Below are 14,658 nucleotides of genomic sequence, written 5' to 3'. Positions count from 1 at the left end.
CACCAAATCACAACAACAACATAAAGAAAACAGTGAACATATGTATGTGAAGGCAGACAAGGGAATACTTTTGCATATATATGTACATCTCTGGAGCAGGAGTCATAAGTTTGATTCCCACCTGGGGCACCTGATTCCCACCTGGGGCACCTGGGGCATCGGGTGGCTGTAGCTCAGATGGCAGAGCAGGTCAGCCACTAATCAGAAGGTCGGTGGTTCGATCCCAGGCTGCCTCCTGGCTGCATACCAAATATCCTTGGGCAAGATACTAACCCCATGTTTGCCTACTGGTGGTGGTCAGAGGGCCCGGTGGCGCCAGTGTCCGGCAGCCTCGCCTCTGTCAGTGCACCCCAGGGCAGCTGTGGCTACAATGTAGCTTGCCATCACCAGTGTGTGAATGTGTGTGTGAATGACTGAATGTAGTGTGAAGCGCTTTGGGGTCCTTAGGGATTAGAAAAACGCTATACAAATGCAGGCCATTTACCATCTGTATCCAGTAAGAGTCCTAGGCTAGACCCCCCCCCCCCCCCCCCCCCCCCCCCCTCATTCTCGACATGAACGAGAGAGAGAAATATAAAGTCATGCCATCTCGGACGTCACCCTAATCAACAAAGTCCGAGACAGGTGTCTAGGTACCAGGGCACCCTGATGAGAAGTGGGGAAACCTGGATCCCCCGTAGCCAGTTACCAAGACTAGGTGAAGTACCCTCAGAAGATCTACTAGATGATGTGATTGCAGCACTAAGAATGATACCTGTATGCTAAGCGGAAAGGAGGAGGACGGGGACTGGTGAGTGTCAGTACCACGGTCCAGGATGAGACAACGAACATCCACAAATACATCAGGAAGATGGCAACACATAACAGCAGGGTGCAAGATGCTAGCAGGCAGGGCATACATGGAACGCCATAACCAAGTGGCCGGCATAGTGTACAGAAACATCTGTGCCAAATATGGCCTGGAAGTCCAGAGGTCAAAATGGGAGACATCCTCTAGGGTGGTGGAGAATGACTGAGCTAAGATCCTGTGGGACTTCCGGATGGAGGTGGCTAACCAACCGGATATAGTGGTGGTGGCCATAGACCACCAGTAGGGGTGAGAGGAGTTTTTTTTTATAGAGTGACCTCTATATAAGTCTGTCATGTCCTTTTACCCTTTTTAAGACCAGAACCAGGTTATGTACACATGATTTTATAAAACATAGGTCAGCATTCATTAAAGATAAAGTGTGTGTGTGTGTGTGTGTGTGTGTGTGTGTGTGTGTGTGAAAGAGAGTGAATGTGACAGAAAAAGAGAGTGAAAAACATTTTGGATAATAGAGAACTGTCTGTGATCAAGCCACATAAATATTCTTTTTTGATGCGCTTCCAAACACTCTTCATTGATTATTTACATTTGCTTACATCCTAACCTATTTTAATGCCCTCCTTTTATTTGTTTAAATGTTTCCAAATACTCAAGCACTGTTTAATTGCAAACTGAGACCTGAACAGCAGCCACATGAGTGAAATAGAGACAGAAAGAATTGTTATCTTTCATCATTAAACCGTTCATAGTAAAGCCTTAGTATTTCCTGTTGTGACAAGCATTTCCTAATCAAATGAAGTCACCCTGCCCTTTAAACAAATGTAGGTAATGTTTCAAAATAGGACAATATTAACATATATCACATATTTTATTATTTTGTTGGCCAAATTTGCAAATTTCCAATCTTTAGCGTCTGATTGTGCAATATTTTATGCCAGCTTGACGTGTTTATTGACTGAACACGTCAAGCGTAGCCTCTGCTTTTTTTAAAAACCAGGAAGAAAATGTGCTGTTAAATTGACTCATTCCTTTTTTTAAACTACTCTGAAACTGGAACTGCTCTAACATTCAAACTGTAGAGGTGTACATGTCTGTACCTGATTATCCCAACCTGCTTTGGGTGTGACGACTACCTTCCGGGTTACATGACACATTCACGGTCCCAGTGCTTGAACACACACATAATAGCAGGTCTTTAGAGCTGTCCGTGTAATTTGGGAGAAGGTAAGAAAAATCTCTTAAGATCTGCAAATGACAAATGGAAGTTTTAATTGAAGTTAGTGTCTGGTTCTTTACATGGAGAAGGCTATATTTATTTTATGTGATTGACCAGCAATGAAATGGCTATTTAAATGTATCACATTCCATAAAGTGAATGTAGGACCTAAATTACAAATAGTTTAAGCTAAGACATAAGACGGACTCATGTTTGTTTTGTTTAACATTCATTAGGGTGAAGCAAAGTGAAAGTGTGAAGATGGCAAACAGACCAGCCCTGCCCACTGCTGAAGGTGGACAAATACATGTAACGAGTAAAATCAGTGATTCCTTCTCATTTTTGGATGTCCTCTACACCAGACAGTTTGAAGGAGAGTTTGTTGAACCTCAACACGCTGAGCAAGTGGAGGAAAACTTTTACAGAGGGGCCCCACCGAACTGGTTAAACTTCTATATCAGTGAACAAGCAGTGTCAGATGGCAATGCAACTCCTTTTATCAAACGAGATGGATATGAAACCCTTAAAGAACAAATTCACCTGAGAAGAAAAGGCCCTGGGACATCAACAATTAAACTGTTTCATCAACAAGGATGTGGGGGAACCACACTGGCTATGCAGGTGCTGTGGGACTTGAGGAAAACCTTCAGATGTGCTGTTTTGACAGGCTCAACATTAGATATCACAAAAGTTGCGCAAGATGTGGTCAGCCTTTTTACAGCAGGTAGCCATGGCCACCAGAAAACGGTACTGTTGTTACTAAATGATGAGTTCATATTGGACATCCTCCAGGACAGGATTATGGATGAGATTGCTGAACAGGATATAGAAATTGATTTGCCTGTGGTAATTTTACTGAACTGTGTGAGAAGCAGTGACGGGATTATCCACCAAAAGGCGCGTTCTTATGAACTGAAACAAAAGTTCAAGAGGAAAATGAGAAAATCTATTATTCTCAAAAAATCTCTCTCAGACAGAGAGCAAGCAGACTTTGATATGAAAAAAGAAGAGCTTGGCAGAAGATTTGGTGATCGGTGCAAGCAGTTTCATGGTTTTAACATTCTGCAGTCTAATTTCTCTCAAGCCTACATCAGGAACGCATGTGCTACATTAGAACATATCAAAAGAACAAATAAGCCACTGAAGATGCAGCTTGCTGCCTTCCTGTGTCTGCTGAACGCCTACGTACCAGGTTCATATCTCCTGGAGTCTCAGTGCCTGGACTTCCTCAGAAGAGACAAGTTTGGTCACCTTTCACTGGAGGATCAAATGCAGCCTTTCAGTCATCTGATCGTCACCTTCCAACAAGGTGAAAGATCTGAAAAAAAGGTTTGCATGGCTCACAATATGATAGCTCAGTGTTGTACTGAACTGTTGGCTAATGCGGGTGTGACCAGAAGTGACACAACAAGACACTTCTTGAACAGTTTTTGCAGAAGTTATGTTCCTCCATATTTACTTCGGTTTATCAAAGACATGCTAAATAAAAGAGAAATTACGGTAATAGAGGACCCAACTCATGGCATTAAAGAATGGAAAGAAAAGTTTTCCAGACTGATTCAAGATATTACAAAGAGAGAAGATGAGGGCAACAGTCTGTCAGTTTTGATCATGGCCTCAAATAAGTTTTATGAAGTTTCACTTTTTCCACAGACTCTTGCTCGTTTTTATTATATTCAACTAGAAGACTACTACAATGCAGAAATTTGGGCAAAAGAAGCAAAGCGGAGGGCTCCTTGGAGTTCATTTGTTGCAGATACACTAGGCCAAGTCCATAAGAGCCACCTAAAGAAGATGCTCGTTTATACCAGACCAAGCGAAATTTTGCAACTGGCCCAAAAAGCCATTGAAGCTTTTGAAGATGAAGAAAAACTTGCTAAAAATGAACATGCAAAGGGCAAACAAGGAGATGGGAATGTAAAAGTCTTGCGTGCTTTAAACACCAGAGGGCTGTTTGGTTATCTGGAAGTTTGCAGCCTGTTGTATGACCATCTTATCAGACATGATGAACTTTGGAAGCAAGTTCTCACAAGAACCATGTCACTGGACTCTGTCCTGAAATCCACCGGAGATAGGAACATTGTCAGGTTTAAGGAGCTAATAAACAGCCTCAGAGATTTGGTTGAGAAAAGATTTGAATTTTTTGACACGTTTTTAACTTATTCATATTCTGTTGTTAAAAGAGACGATTCATCCTACATGTCCAGAAAGACAATAGAATGCTACAAAAAGTATGTTGGAGTCGCAGAACCAAATGATCAACTCCAGACAGCCTTCCACAAACTTAAACAAAAACTGGCTGTCACTTCTCCGGGAGTACTTTCATGTCTTGAAAGATGCACTAGATCAGACACCAAGGACATTGCTGTATGGTGGAGAGAAATCTGCCAACACAAACATTCTGCTACACATGCCTTACTCAACTACGTTCTGGCCAATATCATGCTGATAAATCTGAAAGAACCTCCGTCCAGCTCCGACTACCAAAGCAGCTTTAGAGAGAAAATGCCATTGGCTCCTGAGATGCAACCCGAGTTTCACATGTTAGCTCTGCTGTTGTGTTGGCCTACAGATGGTGAACACGAATTGGCCTCTGACCTCCCTCATTTAATCCAAAATATTCTGCAATCCTATGAACAAGAATATAAGTCACTCTTTCAGTCAAGGTACCTTCGACCCATATTTTTTCTTGGACCGGGTCAGGGTCTGAACAGATTTGTTCACAGACGCAACCTTGAAATCTTGTGGACCCAAGATGCACTGGAAGACCCAAAAACAAACTGGAGGAATGACGATATTTTCACTGATCCGACAGTCCAAGGCAAACTCCTCAGAATTGAAGGTATAGTGCAAGATTACAGGCTGTATGCAACATTTGGTGACACAGAGATCGAGTTAGATGCCAACCGAAAAGACAGCCTCTGGAAAAAAGGCCATGTGTTCTTTTATGTTGGATTTACAATCGGAGGTCCTGTTGCTTACAACGTTCACAGAGCTGAGGGTAAGAGAATTAAGTTACTAAAGTCCTCATCTTTACAAATGTCATATGTTTTAATAATACACATTTTGTACTGTCATTATCAAAGTGAGTTAGTGCTGCGTACAAAGTTTTCCTGTACTAAACTGGTTTTATTGTTACACTTAAAGATTCTAACAATAGAAAATAGATATCTTATATGTACTTAATGTAATTTTGTTATGTAGAAATCTCACACATGATAGAACTTGTGGTAAAGGGGAAAAAACCAATGTGTCTGAATGATATGTTGTTGGCCAGCTCTTTAAAATTTAACTTTGCTTTACAAGAACCATCAGAGAGACTTCTGAAGACTTTTGACAATGAAACAGTAAGTTTCTACTTCTCTGGGATTTTGTTTGTTTCTCATATATTGTATGTCACATAAAAATTCTAAAGTCATAATGTAAATGTATAATTATATTGTAAAAATATAATGAAAAAAATATCTTGTACAACAGGACTCCAGTCAGTGGACGAAGCTGAAACCTGAAGTTGAGATAATGGAGGAGGTTCATACTTACAGGTAAAGGTTATCGATAACTACAAGACAGAACATAAAGTAATTCATTACAAGTGCCTTTTTATATTATTTGCTTTGCAGTTTTGCTGTTTCTGTTCGTGCATGTGAACAGAGCATAACAGAGCATTTTGTCTTGTCTATTCAAATTCAGCCTGCAGTCTGAAAGTGGCAAATATGAATGCAGCGAGTCTGCCTTGCGGTGGGTTTGTAAGGAAACCGTCAGCTTCAGATACCAGTTTAGCTCATGGGAGCGATTCATGAGGAAACCTGTATGCATGGACTACATACCAGCAGGACCCCTAATGGACATCAAAGTCACAGATGGGAAGCTAGAGGAAGTCCGTCTGCCGCACTGGATCTGTACAGGTGAGCAGTCGTAAAACACATATGATTGTTTTATTACAGTAATAAAGATATTTATGCACACGACTGTTTGTGCTTTGCAGGTGAAAATGCAGCGATGTCAGACATATTTCGAGTTCTGCATGTGGACAGCAGTGGAGGTTATTTGGAGCAAGTGTCTGAAATGACATCATCCCATGTGAAGTTAAACAAGCCGGAGTTCTTTCTAAGAGGAGCCATGATCCTAAAGAAACTGGGCCTATATCTAAAAGTTTTTGCTGATGTCTTGATATACATGCAAATCACATCTGGCCTCACTCTGCACGTTTACCTGGTCCCACATGATCCTCTAGTACAACAGGTAATACAATGCCACGTACTGGAGCAACAATATGAAGTAGAAGTGAGGAAAAATATCATCAAGGTGATATATAATAACACAGAGAAATAAAATGCTCTCATTGATAAATACAAAAACACAGTGACACTACAAGGCAGCAAATTAATAGAGTTTGGTCTCTAAATGTTTTGACAACCCAACTGACAACATTACTGACTTTCAGGCAGAGAAAACTGCATTAAAAGTTAAGAACTTACAGCCATCTTTATGCTAATGTAATTTAATCATTCTTTCAAAAGCTGTTTTTTGAACAGCTTTGAGCTTTTTTTAAACTTTGTAGTTGTTACTTGTGTTTGCTTGGCATTTTCCCTTTTCAGTTACATGGATTGCAGTAGTGCAAATCAATGTTCTCATCTTGATATAAACACAAACACATATGTTCATTAAAGACATGAATAGATGTGAACACGATTCCCAAAGATTTCCAACCATTACTTGTATGTGAAGAATGGTCCATTTTTCCATGTTTCAGGAAGTGGAGAAGAAGGAGAAATCTGACGGATTCAGAAAAATCCGAAAGACAAGTCCTGTTGACCCTGTACAGCCGGAGAGTTATTTCTACCTCTCAACAGACTTGGACACAGCACAAATCTGCCCTGAGGTTTGGACTAAGCTGTACTTCTGTTCATTGCACCATAACATAGAAACAGCAAAAATCCTCAAGTTTCCATAAAACGTTTTCTCTGCAGAAACAGCAGTTCATGTTGGAGTGGAGCGACACTAATTTCTTTGAGGTGGTCATTGGAAATGAAAAAAGCGACTTCGGAAACGTGAAACTGAAACTTGAAGTTGAGCGCAGGGGAGGAAAGGAAAAGGACACCGTGTGGACGTGCACTATCGGAACAGGTTAGTGTTTTATATGTTGTTACCCTAACGCAGCTCATCTAAACTATAAACAGCCACCATCTGACCAGCTTGAACCCTTTTATTCCAGATGACTATTAAACTCAAGCATTCACCAAGAACAGGGTAAGAGGTTCGTTTTAATCCATAATTATTAGATTATTATTGTTATCAAAGTAGATCCCTTTAAAAAAATAGTCATGAAAAAGAAGGTACACCACTTTTTTATTCTAAGGTTTTACTTATCCAGCTATAATTTGAAGGGAAAAAAAACATCTGGTTCCAATCGGATTCTGAAAGAATCTAAATACAAACCTGAGATGAGGAATGTGTTTATATTTATTCATTTAACAAAACTAGGCCAAAGTGCAGAAGTAGTGTGTGAAAAACTAAGCACAACACAAGATTTAGTGGCTTGTAAAACCACATTTAGCAACAATAAGAAGCAATCAGTGTTACTTTATCAGTCTCTCACATCATTGTGGAGGTATTTTGGTTCACACTTCTTTACAGCACCGCTTCAGTTCATTGAACTTTGCTGTCATTCATTTACACACAGCTGTCTGAAAAAGCATTTCAGTCCGGTTGAGGTCTGTACTTTGACTGCTCCATTCTCCTGTGCTTGGGATCATTGTCCTGCTGCATGATTTAATTTCAGCCAAGCTTTATCTGTCAGCAGATGCCCTTGCATTTTTCTCTTGAAAACTTTGGTATACCGAGAAGTTCAACTCAATGACTGCGGAGTGTTTAGTTCCTGTGGCTGCAAAACGAGAAGAGAACATGTGAAGAGACTTTCTTCAACATATAACATGCTAATTGAGGCCTTTAGGGTCTTTTGGGGTTTTTGTAGCTTCCCTGAGCATTGCACGGTCTGACATTTACTGGGTTGGTGACTCGTGTGAACACTGGAAGCCGTCCTTGAATGTTTTCTTTTTGTGAATAATAATTCTCACCAGACTGTTGGGCATCAACACTTGTTTCTTTAAAATTATTACTACTTTCTTCCCTGGAAATCTGTCAGCTGTGGTGATTTCTTGTAAAAGAAAAGAGAGCAGCTTCGTAGCTTTGTTTAGTTTGCAGCACCAGGCTGCCATTTACCTTCTCTATTAATGGAAGCATTAAAGTCTATTTAGTTTTTCAGCGTTTTGCCATAATTTTCATTAAAAAATGAGTGAGTTGATCTTTTACAACCTGATAAGGACAAAGCGATATTTATTATATTCTGGTAAGTAAAACCTTAGAACTGAAAAAAGGATTTACTTCTTTTCTCACAACTATAATCCTAATATAGATCATCACTGTCTAGTATTCAACAGTGATGATCTGAACACTAGACTTTTTTTTCTTTTTTTAAATTTTCACCAACTTCCTCTGCTCAGGATTTCGTGGTTTGCCATTGGACAGCTCTGATTGGCAGAGCGAGTGAGGCAGCAGCTGTTGTAGACGAGCTTCAGGAAAAGGATGTGATCTCTGAGGACAAACATGGTGATGAGAGAAGTTCAAATGCAACATGAGACCAAATGAGAGAGATTGTTTAGTCTGTGACGCTGACACAACAGAGCAGAGATGTCTATAAAATCCTGAGAGGGATGAAGTCTGAGGTTTCTCATGTATGAGCTTGAAGGATCTCAGTGAAAGAACATGACTGTAATGACTGCTTAGAAAATGGAGCCGATCTGTACATTTGATTAACATGCGGCCTTTCCGTACCTCCTGTGCAAGAATATGATGTGAAAGAATGATTAAACGTAATTTTATCTAGTTAGTGGCATAAAAATTAAGGGTTAAATCTATTGTTTAAAGTATATAAACCTATGAACATTGCAGAATCTTGTTTTCGCAACCAAATAATTGTTTTTTTCTTTTTTCAAAAATTTAAAAAATGCCTTTTTTAAATAATATTTTACCTTTTTTTGTCTTTGTAATTTTATGTGTTTTATGTTTTCTACAACATGGGAAATGGAAGTTAATCTTTATTCAGAAGATGAGAAAATATTTAAATAAACACACTTAATTATAATAACTCACATTTTATTATAACTACTTTGTTTTAATTAAAAGTGAAAAATGATATCGTGCCTACGTTTGGTGTTCAAACTTTTCAATGAAGCAGAATAATTTGTAGATTAAATAATAAAAAAAAGTTTTGAGCTGGAAAAAAAGTGAGTATGGTTTTATTTCCCCCAATAAGACAAATAGAAATGTGCACACGTTTGTTTTTCTTAAAGCAGAAAATCAGTTTTTACGGGATGTTATTGAGGAATGAGCAATGCGCTATAAATTAGTTGTCGTACAAGTACTGTAGTGTTGATACTCGGTGAAAGTTATTGGTTCATCTGAGCGATGAGCCCCTCCAGCTCCGGACGCGCCTTGAACCGTGCTTGGAAATCAGCTTCGGTGTGCTGAGAGGTTCAGAGGGAGAGAAGTGGATTAGTTTTAAAAATTATGATATGACCAAAAACTACACATGCACATTGCTTTTAAGAGTAAGATGGAGTTTGGTTTGTTATAGTGAGCACTTCTAATGTTCTTCAACAGTTATGGACTAAAAGATGAACATGCAACAGCTTACTCACACGGGACACAGCGCGGCGTTCAGAGTGCTCAGCTGGACACTGTTAACAGTTAGGTCTTTAAAACCTCTCAGTACACCTGCAGCACCTGCAGTTTGAGCTGAAAGCACAAACAAAACCCCAAAAAACACAACAAGCCAGGTCTTACCTGAACGACTCGGTGGTGAGTCTTGAGGACAGCATCGACGTACGTCTTGGTGCCTTGCTCCTGCATCAGCATGACCTCTGTGCTCTTTCTTGGTAAAGCATAGCTGTACTTGGGAAGCATTAAAGAGTATTAAAGCTAAATTTTCAGTCTACTACAAAGGAAAAAAACCCCAAAAAACAACAAACTTGTTGTAATATATTTGTCAGATGAGAATTGGGCAGGTTATCTGTATCCATGAATCTTTTCACATTTGTTTAGAAGCACTTACATTTTCAGAGCGCTTTCTTCTTCATCTCTATTTGTAAACAGAAAAATACCAGGGCTGTTTGTTCTCTTAACTTATGATGATGAATTTCTGAGGAGTGAAACATCATAAAAAAGCTCATTCAAGAGAACAAGAGTGGGATTTTTTTTAAGTTTTCATCTTACACACTGAGGCAATGCAGAGGAACTCTGCTGCCACCTAGTGACCAATGTCTGAAATATATCAAGGTTTAAAACTTGATCGCCTACCATCATTACTGTGGCTTTGACAGTTTAACGTTTTTGATAACTACGTCAGCGCCTTCATGTAAAACACATCTAAATTAATTTTTATTCCTCCCTTTAGAGGGAGAAAAACAACTTTTACAAACCTGCAGTTCATCCTGGCTAAATGTTTCTATCTGCTATAAACACACAGAACCTGCCCCATTCTGATCATCAGCTATCATTCTTGCATATTTTGTCTCTGTAAAAACAACAACAACCACCAATAGAAAAAAGGCATGTATGTGTACAGCAACAACTAGTCAAAATCTGTGTGAGAGTGTGTGTGACTGGCATTCTGGGTATTCCCTTATGTAGTTTTGTTGGTATTGCTACGATAAGGTCTTTTGGTTGTAATGTGGTATCGAGGATATGATGCTGCTGCTAGTAGTGTGAACTTTAATTCTTTTGTTAGGCCACCCACCCAGCTGCCACTGCTCTTAATTAATTTGTCTAAAAATGAAAGAGAAACCCTTCTGAAGTAAATATCAGACCAACATAATTTCATAAATATTTTTGTCCATAGTGATACTTCAGTGAAAATGTGATATATGACAGCATAACAAGCAACTGGAATTTGTCTACTTAGCCTGATGATTTGTATAAACAGAGCAGACTAAATAGGAATCAAACTCTCGGCCTGAATTATTTTTTTAGTACCCATCTGCTGTCGACACTTACCGTAACACTTCCAGGGATGTGTCTGAATAGAAATTTGGTGTCTATAAGGAGACAAATGCCACATTAGTAATTTCCACTTTTGGTGGTCATGGACAGTTCATGCAGAAGAAGTGAGCGTGATTCATCGAGCTATAGAATTCATTTAGGCTATTTGGCAATTAGACATCCGTGACCCATCATAGCAGAATGAGATCCCAGCAGTGGGAGGAGTGAGGATTACCCCCTGGAGTCTAGATGCTGGTGGTAGTGAAGATGAAGATGAGGAGGAGGTGGGAGGCATCAATGGAAGTCTGAAAGACAGAATAATGGAAAAGCACTAAGATTTCAAACACAGAGAACAGAAGACAGGCAGGAAAATGATTGGACCAGAGTAATGATGTCAGCACTGAGTTTGCAGGCCGATGAGTGATTACAGATGTTCCTTACTCAAGTTACACTTGAGCTTCATTATTACTGAAGACCAGAAATATGTGGAGCTCAACTCCCAGACGACTGTGTGAAAAAAGACAGTTTTGCCACTGCGCTCACAGCTGTGAACATTACACCTGCATCAGTTACACCGATCAAAATAAAAATAACAAAATAAACCTGTTGTTTTCAAAAGAAGAAATAAACAGCCTTAAAGGAGGTGCTGTTATTGGTTCACTGTAAATGTGGTCACATCCTGCCCTCTAGAGCCTACATCAAAAAACACTACATTAATATCATATATGAAACATTCTCTAACCCGACAGAGCCGCTGGTCCATTGAGTGGATGTCACGCTTTGCCTCCCCCAGGCGTGAAATTGACACGTGTACCAGCAGAGGTCTGTAATTTATTTAAAGCTAACAAGACACTTCTGAGAAAGGATGTTATGAAGTACACTCCAGGCTCCTTCTATGTCACATTATGATTAAGCTAAATGGCTGATATGTATTTACGTGTAAATGTGTTCGTAATGTTTCTTTAAGTTTAAGTTTACCCTGACTGTTTTCGTGATGCTTTAAATACATTTTTAACCTCTGCTGGTTCTGCAAAGTACTGTAGCTTAAGCATGCATAGGCGAGGCAAAGCATGACATCCACACAATAGACCAGCTGGCCTATTACACACTTTGCAGTGACATTGGGTTGCATGCTCCTTATGAGGCACTATATTCACAAAGTGCAAAAAAAAGTCTTTTATATTACAGACAGTCTGGACCCATTGTGCAAACACAAACCAATGAAAGCAGAATAAACAGGCTTTAAGTGACTGTAACGTCACCACACAAATGTGATCAATACTGTATTGTAAGCCCCAAATGTGAGAAACTAAATAAATACATTTTTATGACATTAACTTCTTCATTAGTTTAATTATGTAGTGGAAATATCGGTCAATCCTAAATAAAATATGAATGTAACTCCAGTACCTCTGTGCTGTGCTGGTTATTTCCAACTGCTGCAGTCATTCCTCCTGTGTTGTTTTAATTTAAGAATTAATAAACATTTCTAGAAGAAATCTAAAAAGTTATCAATTAAATGATCTCATAATGAGTTAGATGATTTATGCTACATTCATGTGTTCAGAATGTTTTTATATCAGTTTCATTTGCTTTCTATGTGTTAATATACAAATGTAATACCTTAGACATAATTTAAGTGTCTAAGGTTAAGATTAATTGTTATTAGATGCTTTGTGGAGTGATACAGGGCCATGAAATGATGAGTTACAACAGTGGAATGTGGCAGGTCTTGCAGAAGAATGCGATGTTGAGATGCCGGTGACGACAACGAGAATGTTGCAAATGTAGGAATGCTGAATGTGAGATGAGATGACGTGCAGCAATGTTGTTTGTTTTGTGTCTTTGAACTGTCAAAGGGAGGCTGAGTTGAATGAAATTGGACTTTCTTCAGTGTTGTGTTTTGCTTCTGTACTTCATGTGATTGCATTTTTCTAGAGGTGCACAGCAAAAATATAAAATATAAAAGTACTTTTCATTGAGACTAATATTCTCATGCACACAAAAAGTCCCAACTGGATTTAGTTACAAACTGCTGGTGTGGAGGACCCATGTGTCATGACGTGTTTGACGATAAGGAATTTCTGGTGATGTTTGAATGATCAAAGTTCATTTCTAGGCATGTATGTTTTGCTGTAGCAGGCAATAGAGGCATCTTTGAAACATTTTTAATATTAATGTTATCAGTCTTAGCGTATAGCAGCTATGGCGCCATAAGAATGGCGTCCTATGGCTTTGATTTTGCTTTCATAATAATGATATGTATTATTATAATAATACATATGAAAGCATTCTAAATAGAGTTAGCATGAAAGAACATGCACAGTAGACAAGTGTTTACTTGTTTCCAGCACTTAAAAAAAATCTTATTCTGTTCAGTAACTGTGTGTTACTGTCTTTTGAGTCAGTCAGTGGGATGTTTTGTCTAATATTCATATGGCCTCTTATTTTTGTAAAGCACACAGTTCTTAAATAATGTGGCAGGTGTGGTTGTTTCATAGTTGATCCACCTCGTTATGTTTGTCAAGAATTGTTGCTCTTAAATAGATCAGATTACGAGTTACGCCTGTTATTGTGCACATGGTTAAATTTAGTTTGAGCCTGAAGTGAAGTGAAGAGATTGAGCGCACTTGCCCTGAGGAATTAACCATTTTAGTTGCAACATTAACAACATGTTTTAGCACACTTACACAACATGTTGAGTCAGCCTGGATGTAGAACTCATGCATTGTTAATTTAGGCAAGAAGTATTTCTGGATTCATGATTTATTTTGGACTGACTCCAGCAAAATATCATGGATATTTAGACAAATATAAGGATTTGGCGTTTTGTCACAATTTAAATGAGACTGAACTAAAATTGTGTCACTTTTTCACTGTACTAAAATTACACATCAAAACACAGTCCGGCTCAAAAGTTGAAGACCACTTGAAAAATTGTCTTGAGCATGCAATTTATTAAAAACAACACTTAAACTGAAACAGGCTGTTTTACAGCTGATCAAAAGTTTAGGACCTTTAAAAGGTCAAATCTGTGCAAAAATGTGGATTCATTGTCATTTTCTGTCAGGTAGCCAGATTGTAATGACGTTCTGATGGCAAAGGCAAAATAAAACGTGGTTCACGTTGTGAACGTGGTCGGTCTGTTGAACTGCATAAGCAGGCTCTCTTGCAACATGGCAGGACTAGAACATAAATAAAACATTTCCTTTGTTTTCTTCATATATAACTTTATTCTTTCAGTGGCAAAAGTAAAACTGCTCCTGCTTATTCCTCACTTAGAAGAAAAATATAAAATTAAAAAAAGGCACCAAAACCTATATCAACAGGGCTTGTTTCACATTTTTCTATATTACTGCTAATTAACCTCTGCAGATCTATGAGATCCATATTTAGCTGGACAAGAGTGCATTTAATAGAAATAAAATTTAAACTCTTTCACTCCATTCATCTACATGACAGATGGGACTAAACTCGTAGAAAAGTACTCGACAGCTGTGGGATCCTTCTACATTTCCCCTTTTCAGCTGGTTGAAAAAATTGTCAGTTTAGTTCTCTGCACAGACACACATTATTTAAAAATCAAGCATTTCCA

General features: G+C 38.8%; 2 protein-coding genes across 3 annotated transcripts; one reads left to right on the top strand and one right to left on the bottom strand.

Moving 5' to 3' along the window:
• Positions 1-1,568: 1,568 nt before the first annotated feature.
• On the top strand, positions 1,569-9,282 carry LOC146674497 (sterile alpha motif domain-containing protein 9-like). Of its 2 annotated transcripts, XM_085396392.1 has the most exons (9): positions 1,570-5,025; positions 5,331-5,371; positions 5,502-5,566; positions 5,715-5,929; positions 6,010-6,266; positions 6,778-6,906; positions 6,995-7,151; positions 7,240-7,274; positions 8,528-9,281. In XM_085396392.1, the coding sequence occupies exons 1-8, from the start codon at positions 2,286-2,288 to the stop codon at positions 7,248-7,250; spliced, it is 3,615 nt and encodes a 1,204-aa protein (XP_085252518.1). In that variant the 5' UTR covers positions 1,570-2,285; the 3' UTR covers positions 7,251-7,274; positions 8,528-9,281. The 2 variants fall into 2 exon arrangements, with proteins under 2 accessions (XP_085252509.1, XP_085252518.1); XM_085396383.1 differs by lacking the exon at positions 7,240-7,274 and having other exon boundaries at positions 1,569-5,025; positions 8,528-9,282.
• Positions 9,283-9,459: 177 nt separating this feature from the next.
• On the bottom strand, positions 9,460-11,498 carry LOC146674496 (large ribosomal subunit protein mL48-like). Its single transcript, XM_085396739.1, has 4 exons — positions 11,299-11,498; positions 11,079-11,119; positions 9,870-9,972; positions 9,460-9,756 (listed from the first exon to the last, which is right to left on the bottom strand). Exons 1-4 carry the CDS (start codon positions 11,356-11,358, stop codon positions 9,721-9,723), a joined length of 240 nt encoding a protein of 79 aa, XP_085252865.1. The 5' UTR covers positions 11,359-11,498; the 3' UTR covers positions 9,460-9,720.
• Positions 11,499-14,658: the final 3,160 nt, after the last annotated feature.

This window comes from Rhamphochromis longiceps, linkage group LG3 (genome assembly GCF_057381845.1).
Source record: "Rhamphochromis longiceps isolate RC_006_pf linkage group LG3, R_longiceps_female_GT1.1, whole genome shotgun sequence".
In the NCBI taxonomy this organism is placed as follows: Eukaryota; Metazoa; Chordata; class Actinopteri; order Cichliformes; family Cichlidae; genus Rhamphochromis; species Rhamphochromis longiceps.
This window is presented reverse-complemented; position numbering and strand designations above follow the sequence as displayed.

Excerpts from the sequence above, each read along its gene's own strand:
- LOC146674497 (XM_085396383.1), top strand. The coding sequence starts at position 2,286 with ATGGCAAACAGACCAGCCCTGCCCACTGCTGAAGGTGGACAAATACAT. Across the intron at positions 5,930-6,009 it reads GCCGCACTGGATCTGTACAG|GTGAAAATGCAGCGATGTCA; the intron begins GTGAGCAGTCGT and ends TGTGCTTTGCAG. Across the intron at positions 6,267-6,777 it reads ATGATCCTCTAGTACAACAG|GAAGTGGAGAAGAAGGAGAA; the intron begins GTAATACAATGC and ends TCCATGTTTCAG.
- LOC146674496 (XM_085396739.1), bottom strand. The coding sequence starts at position 11,358 with ATGCCTCCCACCTCCTCCTCATCTTCATCTTCACTACCACCAGCATCT. Across the intron at positions 9,973-11,078 it reads ACATCCCTGGAAGTGTTACG|CTATGCTTTACCAAGAAAGA; the intron begins GTAAGTGTCGAC and ends TCCCAAGTACAG. Across the intron at positions 9,757-9,869 it reads CTCACCACCGAGTCGTTCAG|CTGAGCACTCTGAACGCCGC; the intron begins GTAAGACCTGGC and ends AACAGTGTCCAG.